Consider the following 12,500-nt stretch of genomic DNA (forward strand, 5'->3'; position numbering starts at 1 on the left):
AGGACCCATCCTCGAGGGAGCAGGGCGTCCACCCCGCAGCACGGCCGAGTTAAACATCCACCTCAGAGCGTCCCCAGGTAATATGAACACGCCTCACTGGAGAGTCCTCATGGCGTCATCAGGGGCCCAGCTCACGAGGGCCACGGAGCAGGGCCCTTGTGCTTAGAGGCTACACTCGTTACCTCTGCAGCAGCTCACCCTGAAACGGCTTATTGGGTTTGGATTGGTGACTCACGCTCCTAAAATATCTCCCCTCTCTGCCCGCGGCCCCTCGAGGCCCCTCGCGGCCCATCGAGGCCCCTCAAGGCCCCTCGAGGCCCTGCACTTCATGAGCTACAGGACTAGACGTCGCTCAGTGGGGGCTCCTCAGGTCCCTCAATGGGACCAAGACAATACACCATCGTGTCCGCAGAACGTGGACCAGGCTCTAGGGTGGGTCATGTGACCTCACTGAGCCAGGTCACATGATCCACCAGGCTCTAGGGTGGGTCATGTGACCTGGCTCAGTGAGGTCAGACTGTTGTCCTCACTGCTGAGGCTCGATGGGGCAACACGCTCGTTGCTATGGCGACCCCGTCGCCTCATGGAGCCTCATGACTCCATGTTTGAACGTTCAAACACGATCAATTTGTCTGTTGTTCTTTTCAAAGCCGCGTATCGGACACAACGTTGTGCGTGGGCGGGGCTTACCTGAGCGGAGCTGTTTGATTCGCCCGTTACTCGCACTGGGGTCGATGGGCAGGAAGTCTTTGTACCAGGTGATCTCGGGGTCGGGGTTGCCGCTGGCCGCACACAGCATGGTGGCGGTCCGAGTGCGCTCCACCACTTTGAGCTGGGGGCCCATGTCGATGTTGGGGAAGCCGGGTGGGAGCAGGTCCTCTGAGGGAAACAAGAGGCGCTCTGATTGGACGAGGCGGTGAAGCTCATGACACAGTGGCTGTGGTGAGATCAAAGGCAGCAAGAAGAAAACACGACGATGGCGCCACGGACGGCTGCCTCGGTGTGTTGGTGTGATGTTTTGTCTTGTTTTGTTACTAAACTCAGTATTTTGCTTAAAAACCGGGAGCTCTTTCACCAGAGAAATGCTCATGAAGATCAGGGTCATAACCCCTGAGAACTTATTACCGTCTTTTATCGCCTCATCTGCCGAAATGTTGGACATTCTGGTCAAAGGTGCCCTCACCTTTGTCCATACAGTGAAGCGACGGAGGAGAGGTAAACGTGCTGGTGCGTCTCCGCCGGCGGGGACTTCGCACACCGCTGCCAGGAATATTCCTCTCCAACGTGCGTTCACTGGGCAACAAGCTGGACGAACTCCAGCTACGAGTTGGTAAGAACAGAGACTTCTCCTTATCTTCCAACCTGTGCTTCACGGAGACGTGGCTGTGTGGTTCGATACCAGACTCTGCGCTGCAGTTGGCTGGCTTCCAACTTTTCAGAGCGGACCGACACACGGAACTCTCCGGAAAGACGAAAGGTGGAGGAATCTGCTTCTATATTAACTGTGGCTGGTGCAACGACGTGACAGCGATCCAACAATACTGTTCTCCTGATCTGGAATATTTTCTCATCAATTGCAAACCCTTCTACTCCCCCCGCACGAGATACACGAGATACCACGAGATACACGAGACACCACGAGATACACGAGACACCACGAGATACACGAGATATCTCGAGATAACATGAGATACCACGAGATACAGGAGACACCATGAGATACCACGAGATACACGAGATACCACGAGATACACGAGATACCACGAGATACACGAGATACCACGAGATACACGAGATACCACGAGATACCACGAGATACCACGAGATACCACGAGATACACGAGATACCACGAGATACACGAGACACCACGAGATACCACGAGACACCACGAGATACACGAGATACCACGAGACACCACGAGATACCACGAGATACCACGAGATACACGAGATACCACGAGATACCACGAGATACACGAGATACCACGAGATACACGAGATACCACGAGATACACGAGATACCACGAGACACCACGAGATACACGAGATACGAGATACACGAGATACCACGAGACACCACGAGATACACGAGATACCACGAGATACCACGAGATACCACGAGATACACGAGATACCACGAGATACACGAGATACACGAGATACACGAGATACCACGAGATACCACGAGATACACGAGATACCACGAGATACACGAGATACCACGAGATACCACGAGATACCACGAGATACACGAGATACCACGAGATACACGAGATACCACGAGACACCACGAGATACCACGAGACACCACGAGATACACGAGATACCACGAGATACCACGAGATACCACGAGATACACGAGATACCACGAGACACCACGAGATACACGAGATACCACGAGACACCACGAGATACCACGAGACACCACGAGATACACGAGACACCACGAGATACACGAGATACCACGAGACACCACGAGATACCACGAGATACACGAGATACCACGAGACACCACGAGATACACGAGATACCACGAGATACACGAGATACCACGAGATACACGAGATACCACGAGATACCACGAGATACCACGAGACACCACGAGATACCACGAGACACCACGAGATACCACGAGATACACGAGATACACAAGATACCACGAGATACACGAGATACCACGAGACACCACGAGATACCACGAGATACACGAGATAACACGAGATACCACGAGACACCACGAGATACACGAGATACACACGAGATACACGAGATACCACGAGACACCACGAGATACCACGAGACACCACGAGATACACGAGATAACACGAGATACCACGAGATACCACGAGACACCACGAGATACACGAGATACCACGAGATACCACACGATACCACGAGATATCACGAGATATCACGATATCTTGAGATATCTCGTGATATCTTAAGATATCTTGAGATATCTCGTGGTATCTTGAGATATCTCGTGGTATCTTGAGATATCTTGAGATATCTCGTGGTATCTTGAGATATCTCATGGTATCTTAAGATATCTTGAGATATCTCGTGGTATCTTGAGATATCTCGTGGTATCTTAAGATATCTTGAGATATCTCGTGGTATCTTAAGATATCTTGAGATATCTCGTGGTATCTTAAGATATCTTGAGATATCTCGTGGTATCTTAAGATATCTTGAGATATCTCGTGATATCTCACCGGATCACAGGCTCGTCATCAAACTGAACCCCACTCATCTGGTTGGGATTAAACAATGAATGAAAAGGGGAGTCAGGAAACACTTCTGAGTTGTGAATGGTCCTACAGAGAGAGAGAAAGAGAGAGGTATTCTTCATCCTCTTCCACTATATGTATCCTCTCTCTCTCTCTTTCTTCCCATCTTGCCCTCCGTTTCTCTCGCTTGCCCATTCCCTCTGTTCCCAGTGTGCAGCCGTGTCTCTCTGTAATCAGTTAACCTGATTAAACTGCTGATGAAATTAAATCATTTCGGTAAGTGAAAATAATAATATGAGTAATGCGTGAGGGGGATGGAGAGGATGCTGCAGGGCCAGGTCTACCTCTCTCTACCTCTCTCTCTACCTCTCCCTCTCTCTCTACCTCTCTCTCTGTCGCCCATCCCGGATCAGTGAGTAAACATTCTTTTGGGGGAGATTGTAAGTCGCGGTCTACCTTCTTTTGGGGATCTATCTCGTTGCTGAGCAGGGCAGTCAGCCCTCAACTACAAATCTCCCCGTAGAGTCCAAGCGCCAAAGACTCTGAGACTTCACCATTGCGCATCACATGTTAAACAATAAACATCCTTTACTAACACCATTCAAGGTCTTACCTGATTGAATTTAAATGTGGAGGACCATGACTCATGAGAGGAGGCGTCCGGGTCCGTCCTGCCCAGGCTGAGGACCAGCAGCCCTTGTGAAAGTCTCGCAGAGACCCTGTTTTCTTTCCCTAGTCTCCTGGACAACTGGTTACATAGTCTATTTATCTATTTATTTAAACTTTCCAGCCAGAAGGAAAGGAACCAGCCAGACCCTTAATCCTCCTGTGCTGCCCCTTGCTCTTCGTCTCCTCCTCTCTGCTCCACCCTCGGGTCTCTTATTGGCTGTGGCCGGATGCCGAGCGTGGCCAAGGTCACTCTCCTTGAGCGGGAATTATATGAAATTGATGGTGAAGGTTGAGGAGCCAGCCAACTGTGTCTGGAGGCAAGCTGCGTCCACTTATCCCTCTCATCAGCACCTCCTCTTTCTCTCCCACCTTTATCTTTCCTTCTGTCGCGCTTCTTCATCCTCCAATCACACATGATTACTGCATTACAGGTTGTGAGGATCAAAGGATTCTGAGGCCATAAACTCACATCTGAGTGAATTTCCTCTGGATCAAACTTTTCTCCACAAGAGAGAAAGAACGAAGGCGGCGAGCGGCCGATAGGTGAATGTCTGAGGAAGAGGAGAAGGTCAAGAAGTTGAGGAAGACCCTCAGAGATTAGAAATGAAGAGTCTCTGTAGGACAACATAACAAAAGATCAGCAAGAGATCCGGGGCCCGCCGGCTGCACTGGGTCCACATATTGGCAGTGACACCATCAGCTCCATCAGAACCATCAGCACCATGAACACCATCAGCTCCATCAGCTCCAAAGACAGAACACACGTGGGATAATAGGCACTATTACGAAATGAGGATGTCGAGACAGAGACCAGCTCAGAGACTAGAGGACAGGGACTAGAGGACAGAGACTAGAGGACAGAGACTAGAGGACAGGGACTAGAGGACAGGGACTAGAGGACAGAGACTAGAGACTAGAGGACAGAGACTAGAGGACAGAGACTAGAGACTAGAGGACAGAGACTAGAGGACAGGGACTAGAGGACAGAGACTAGAGGACAGGGACTAGAGGACAGAGACTAGAGGACAGGGACTAGAGGACAGAGACTAGAGGACAGGGACTAGAGGACAGGGACTAGAGGACAGAGACTAGAGGACAGAGACTAGAGGACAGGGACTAGAGGACAGAGACTAGAGGACAGAGACTAGAGGACTAGAGGACAGAGACTAGAGGACAGAGACTAGAGGGCAGAGACTAGAGGACAGAGACTAGAGGACAGGGACTAGAGGACAGAGACTAGAGGACAGGGACTAGAGGACAGGGACTAGAGGACAGAGACTAGAGGACTAGAGGACAGAGACTAGAGGACAGAGACTAGAGGACAGGGACTAGAGGACAGAGACTAGAGGACAGGGACTAGAGGACAGAGACTAGAGGACAGGGACTAGAGGACTAGAGGACAGAGACTAGAGGACAGGGACTAGAGGACAGAGACTAGAGGACAGAGACTAGAGGACAGGGACTAGAGGACAGAGACTAGAGGACAGGGACTAGAGGACAGAGACTAGAGGACAGGGACTAGAGGACAGAGACTAGAGGACAGGGACTAGAGGACAGGGACTAGAGGGCAGAGACTAGAGGGCAGAGACTAGAGGACAGGGACTAGAGGACAGAGACTAGAGGACAGAGACTAGAGGACAGAGACTAGAGGACAGGGACTAGAGGACAGAGACTAGAGGACAGAGACTAGAGGGCAGAGACTAGAGGACAGAGACTAGAGGACAGGGACTAGAGGACAGAGACTAGAGGACAGGGACTAGAGGACAGAGACTAGATGACAGGGACTAGAGGACAGAGACTAGAGGACAGGGACTAGAGGACAGAGACTAGAGGACAGAGACTAGAGGGCAGAGACCAGAGGACAGAGAGTAGAGGACTAGAGGACAGAGACTAGAGGACAGGGACTAGAGGACAGAGACTAGAGGACTGGGGTCCTGTCCTTCTGGTCTCTGTCTCAGTCCTCTGGTCTCTGTCCTCTAGTCTCTGTCAGTCTGTCCTCAGTCTCAGTCTGTCCTCCTGTCTGTCTGTCCTCAGTCTCTGTCCTCTGTCTCTGCCCTCAGTCTCTGTCCCTCTCAGTCCCTCTGGACAGAGACCAGAGGACAGAGACCAGAGGACAGAGACCAGAGGACAGACTAGAGGACAGACTGGGAGACTAGAGGACAGAGACTAGAGGGCAGAGACTAGAGGACAGAGACTAGAGGACATAGACTAGAGGACAGACTAGAGACTAGAGGACAGGAACTAGAGGACAGAGACTAGAGGACATAGACTAGAGGACATAGACTAGAGGACAGACTAGAGACTAGAGGACAGGGACTAGAGGACAGAGACTAGAGGACAGAGACTAGAGGACTAGAGGACAGAGACTAGAGGACAGGGACTAGAGGACAGAGACTAGAGGACAGGGACTAGGACAGGGACTAGAGGACAGAGACTAGAGGACAGAGACTAGAGGACAGAGACTAGAGGACAGGGACTAGAGGACAGAGACTAGAGGACAGAGACTAGAGGACAGGGACTAGAGGACTAGAGGGCAGAGACTAGAGGACAGAGACTAGAGGACAGAGACTAGAGGGCAGAGACTAGAGGACAGAGACTAGAGGACAGAGACTAGAGGACAGAGACTAGAGGACAGAGACTAGAGGACATAGACTAGAGGACAGACTAGAGACTAGAGGACAGGAACTAGAGGACAGAGACTAGAGGACATAGACTAGAGGACAGGAACTAGAGGACAGAGACTAGAGGACAGAGACTAGAGGACAGAGACTAGAGGACAGGGACTAGAGGACAGAGACTAGAGGACAGAGACTAGAGGACTAGAGGACAGAGACTAGAGGACAGAGACTAGAGGACAGGGACTAGAGGACAGAGACTAGAGGACAGACTAGAGGACTAGAGGACAGAGACTAGAGGACAGGGACTAGAGGACAGGGACTAGAGGACAGAGACTAGAGGACAGGGACTAGAGGACAGAGACTAGAGACTAGAGGACTAGAGGACAGGGACTAGAGGACAGAGACTAGAGGGCAGAGACTAGAGGACAGAGACTAGAGGACAGAGACTAGAGGGCAGAGACTAGAGGACAGAGACTAGAGGGCAGAGACTAGAGGACAGAGACTAGAGGACAGAGACTAGAGGACAGAGACTAGAGGACAGAGACTAGAGGACAGAGACTAGAGGACAGAGACTAGAGACTAGAGGACAGAGACTAGAGGGCAGAGACTAGAGGACAGAGACTAGAGGACAGAGACTAGAGGGCAGAGACTAGAGGACAGAGACTAGAGGACAGAGACTAGAGGACTAGAGGACAGGGACTAGAGGACAGAGACTAGAGGACAGAGACTAGAGGACAGAGACTAGAGGGCAGAGACTAGAGGACAGAGACTAGAGGACAGAGACTAGAGGACAGAGACTAGAGGGCAGAGACTAGAGGACAGATACTAGAGGGCAGAGACTAGAGGACAGAGACTAGAGGACAGAGACTAGAGGACATAGACTAGAGGACTAGAGGACAGGGACTAGAGGACAGAGACTAGAGGACAGAGACTAGAGGGCAGAGACTAGAGGGCAGAGACTAGAGGACAGAGACTAGAGGACAGAAACCATTCAGACCGAGAAACCGGAACCTCATGTCTACCTCTCTTCCTCCTCCTCTTCCTCCAACACCTCCTCCTCCACTATTAATATCACATTAATATCATACTCAACATATATAATTGTAATATGATCATATATGTTCCTACTCCTAAACGGGTGTCCTTGTAGACACAGCTTGGTGCTGGTCCTCTGGTCTCTAGACTCTGGTCTCTAGTCTCTGGTCTTTAGTCTTTGGTCTTTGGTCTTTGGTCTCTGGTCTCTGGTCCTCTGGTCCTCTGGTCCTCTGGTCCTCTGGTCCTCTGGCCCATCGACCCACTTCCTGTTTCCTGTGATGTCCCTTGTGCCGTGTCCCACATCCCATAATCCTTTGCCCCTGTTCCAAGAAGCAGTTCAGCTATTGTCCTCCTCACCTGCTCTACATTGACCACCCCCCCCCCCTCCAACGAGTCGCTCTACTTAATTAGAATTCTTCTGTTTTGATCCATATCTTCTATTTTTCCCTCTAAGTCTTCTGAACGGTAAATACGACGACGTCATTGGACGACACATGTACTTCACGTTATTCAAATGTCACGTTCTAAAGGAGCCCAAAAGGGTTGTTGCCCCCCCCCTTGCCACGTCCCCTGTGGAAGGTGCTGCCAGAGCTCAGCTTCATCCAGCCTGGAAACATGGCAGATGGCGGCAGGAGAGAACACAAGAGAAGATGTGTGTATGTGTGTGTGTCTGTGTGTGTCTGTGTGTGTGTGTGAGTCTGTGTGTGTGAGTGTCTGTGTGTGAGTCTGTGTGTGTATGTGTGTGTGTGTGTGTGTCTGTGTGTGTGTGTGTGTGAGTCTGTGTGTGTGTGTGTGAGTGTCTGTGTGTGTCTGTGAGTCTGTGTGTGTCTGTGTGAGTCTGGGTGAGTGTGTGTGTGTGAGTGTGTCTGTGTGTGTGTGTGTGTGTGTGTGTGTGTGTGTGTCTGTGTGTGTGTGTCTGTGTGTGTGTCTGTGTGTGTGTCTGTGTGTGTGTGTGTGTGTCTGTGTGTGTGTCTGTGTGTGTGTGTCTGTGCGAGTGTGTGTGTCTGTGTGTGTGTGCGACACAAACAGAGACAGGTAGAGGGTACAGAACAAAGCGGGGACTCCTCCTCTCTGTCCTCTACGCTCGAGGAAACAAAAGGTTTCATATCTGAATCTAAAGCAGCCGATAGGATCAATAATCAGTTATTGGACACCTGTGATCTCCGGACAGGTGTCACACGGAGCCCGACCAATCAGCCCCGAGTGAGGCTGGTTCTCCACGTCATGAAGCTCCTCGTGTCACTGAGCATCATCGTAGTGTCACAGGACACGCCCACAGCTCACCTGAGTAACACGACCCACGAGCAGTCAGAACAATACTGAGATAGATCAGCATCCACAGGTAGAGACATGTCCCCATGAGACACGTTAATGAGGCGTGGCGCCCCCTGCTGGGCTCCTTGTCCCCATGAGACACGTTAATGAGGCGTGGCGCCCCCTGCTGGGCTCCTTGCCCCCATGAGACACGTTAACGAGGCGTGGCGCCCCCTGCTGGGCTCCTTGTCCCGATCAGACACGTTAATGAGGCGTGGCGCCCCCTGCTGGGCTCCTTGTCCCGATGAGACACGTTAATGAGGTGTGGCGCCCCCTGCTGGGCTCCATGTCCCCATAAGACACGTTAATGAGGTGTGGCGCCCCCTGCTGGGCTCCTTGTCCCGATGAGACACGTTAATGAGGTGTGGCGCCCCCTGCTGGGCTCCATGTCCCCATGAGACACGTTAATGAGGCGTGGAGCCCCCTGCTGGGCTCCATGTCCCCATGAGACACGTTAATGAGGCGTGGCGCCCCCTGCTGGGCTCCATGTCCCCATGAGACACGTTAATGAGGTGTGGCGCCCCCTGCTGGGCTCCTTGTCCCCATGAGACACGTTAATGAGGCGTGGCGCCCCCTGCTGGGCTCCATGTCCCCATGAGACACGTTAATGAGGTGTGGCGCCCCCTGCTGGGCTCCTTGTCCCCATGAGACACGTTAATGAGGCGTGGCGCCCCCTGCTGGGCTCCATGTCCTCATGAGACACGTTAATGAGGCGTGGCGCCCCCTGCTGGGCTCCATGTCCCCATGAGACACGTTAATGAGGCGTGGCGCCCCCTGCTGGGCTCCATGTCCCCATGAGACACGTTAATGAGGTGTGGCGCCCCCTGCTGGGCTCCTTGTCCCCATGAGACACGTTAATGAGGCGTGGCGCCCCCTGCTGGGCTCCATGTCCCCATGAGACACGTTAATGAGGTGTGGCGCCCCCTGCTGGGCTCCATGTCCCCATGAGACACGTTAATGAGGCGTGGCGCCCCCTGCTGGGCTCCATGTCCCCATGAGACACGTTAATGAGGCGTGGCGCCCCCTGCTGGGCTCCATGTCCCCATGAGACACGTTAATGAGGTGTGGCGCCCCCTGCTGGGCTCCATGTCCCCATGAGACACGGTAATGAGGTGTGGCGCCCCCTGCTGGGCTCCATGTCCCCATGAGACACGTTAACGAGGCGTGGCGCCCCCTGCTGGGCTCCATGTCCCCATGAGACACGTTAACGAGGTGTGGCGCCCCCTGCTGGGCTCCATGTCCCCATGAGACACGTTAACGAGGCGTGGCGCCCCCTGCTGGGCTCCATGTCCCCATGAGACACGTTAATGAGGCGTGGCGCCCCCTGCTGGGCTCCTTGTCCCCATGAGACACGTTAACGAGGCGTGGCGCCCCCTGCTGGGCTCCTTGTCCCCATGAGACACGTTAATGAGGCGTGGCGCCCCCTGCTGGGCTCCATGTCCCCATGAGACACGTTAATGAGGCGTGGCGCCCCCTGCTGGGCTCCTTGTCCCCATGAGACACGTTAATGGCGTGGCGCCTGCTGGGCTCCATGTCCCCATGAGACACGCACGAGGCGTGGCGCCCCTGCTGGGCTCCTTGTCCCCATGAGACACGCACGAGGCGTGGCGCCCCCTGCTGGGCTCCTTGTCCCCATGAGACACGTTAATGAGGCGTGGCGCCCCCTGCTGGGCTCCATGTCCCCATGAGACACGTTAATGAGGCGTGGCGCCCCCTGCTGGGCTCCATGTCCCCATGAGACACGTTAATGAGGCGTGGCGCCCCCTGCTGGGCTCCATGTCCCCATGAGACACGTTAATGAGGTGTGGCGCCCCCTGCTGGGCTCCATGTCACCATGAGACACGTTAATGAGGCGTGGCGCCCCCTGCTGGGCTCCATGTCCCCATGAGACACGTTAATGAGGCGTGGCGCCCCCTGCTGGGCTCCTTGTCCCCATGAGACACGCACGAGGTGTGGCGCCCCTGCTGGGCTCCATGTCCCCATGAGACACGCACGAGGCGTGGCGCCCCTGCTGGGCTCCTTGTCCCCATGAGACACGCACGAGGCGTGGCGCCCCCTGCTGGGCTCCTTGTCCCCATGAGACACGTTAATGAGGCGTGGCGCCCCCTGCTGGGCTCCTTGTCCCCATGAGACACGTTAATGAGGCGTGGCGCCCCCTGCTGGGCTCCATGTCCCCATGAGACACGTTAATGAGGCGTGGCGCCCCCTGCTGGGCTCCATGTCCCCATGAGACACGTTAATGAGGCGTGGCGCCCCCTGCTGGGCTCCTTGTCCCCATGAGACACGTTAATGAGGCGTGGCGCCCCCTGCTGGGCTCCATGTCCCCATGAGACACGTTAATGAGGCGTGGCGCCCCCTGCTGGGCTCCATGTCCCCATGAGACACGCACGAGGCGTGGCGCCCTGCTGGGCTCCATGTCCCATGAGACACGTTAATGAGGCGTGGCGCCTGCTGGGCTCCTTGTCCCCATGAGACACGCACGAGGTGTGGCGCCCCCTGCTGGGCTCCATGTCCCCATGAGACACGTTAATGAGGCGTGGCGCCCCCTGCTGCGCTCCTTGTCCCCATGAGACATGTTAATGAGGCGTGGCGCCCCCTGCTGGGCTCCATGTCCCCATGAGACACGTTAATGAGGCGTGGCGCCCCCTGCTGGGCTCCATGTCCCCATGAGACACGTTAATGAGGCGTGGCGCCCCCTGCTGGGCTCCTTGTCCCCATGAGACACGCACGAGGTGTGGTGCCCCTGCTGGGCTCCATGTCCCCATGAGACACGCACGAGGCGTGGCGCCCCCTGCTGGGCTCCTTGTCCCCATGAGACACGTTAATGAGGTGTGGCGCCCCCTGCTGGGCTCCATGTCCCCATGAGACACGCATGAGGCGTGGCGCCTGCTGGGCTCCTTGTCCCCATGAGACACGTTAATGAGGCGTGGCGCCTGCTGGGCTCCATGTCCCATGAGACACGTTAATGAGGTCTGGTGCCCCCTGCTGGGCTCCTTGTCCCCATGAGACACGTTAATGAGGCGTGGCGCCCCCTGCTGGGCTCCTTGTCCCCATGAGACAGGTTAATGGCGTGGCGCCTGCTGGGCTCCATGTCCCATGAGACACGTTAATCCAGGCGTGGCGCCTGCTGGGCTCCATGTCCCCATGAGACACGCACGAGGCGTGGCGCCTGCTGGGCTCCTTGTCCCCATGAGACACGCACGAGGCGTGGCGCCTGCTGGGCTCCTTGTCCCCATGAGACACGTTAATGAGGCGTGGCGCCTGCTGGGCTCCATGTCCCATGAGACACGTTAACGAGGCGTGGCGCCTGCTGGGCTCCATGTCCCCATGAGACACGCACGAGGCGTGGCGCCCCCTGCTGGGCTCCATGTCCCCATGAGACACGTTAACGAGGCGTGGCGCCCCCTGCTGGGCTCCATGTCCCCATGAGACACGCACGAGGCGTGGCGCCTGCTGGGCTCCATGTCCCCATGAGACACGCACGAGGCGTGGCGCCTGCTGGGCTCCATGTCCCCATGAGACACGTTAGAGACGTGGCGCCCCCTGCTGGGCTCCATGTCCCCATGAGACACGTTAATGAGGCGTGGCGCCCCCTGCTGGGCTCCTTGTCCCCATGAGACACGTTAACGAGGCG

General features: G+C 54.8%; 1 protein-coding gene across 3 annotated transcripts in view; it reads right to left on the minus strand.

The window, feature by feature from the left end:
- LOC130193426 (receptor-type tyrosine-protein phosphatase S-like) overlaps window positions 1-12,500 on the minus strand; it is a 124,615-nt gene that overhangs the window by 66,931 nt on the left and 45,184 nt on the right. For all 3 annotated transcript variants that reach the window (XM_056413836.1, XM_056413837.1, XM_056413835.1), the window contains exon 5: window positions 691-879. In XM_056413836.1, coding sequence (XP_056269811.1) covers window positions 691-879 — 189 coding nt within the window. The remainder of the gene's footprint in view (window positions 1-690; window positions 880-12,500) is intronic.

This window comes from Pseudoliparis swirei, chromosome 5 (assembly GCF_029220125.1).
Source record: "Pseudoliparis swirei isolate HS2019 ecotype Mariana Trench chromosome 5, NWPU_hadal_v1, whole genome shotgun sequence".
NCBI lineage: Eukaryota > Metazoa > Chordata > Actinopteri > Perciformes > Liparidae > Pseudoliparis > Pseudoliparis swirei.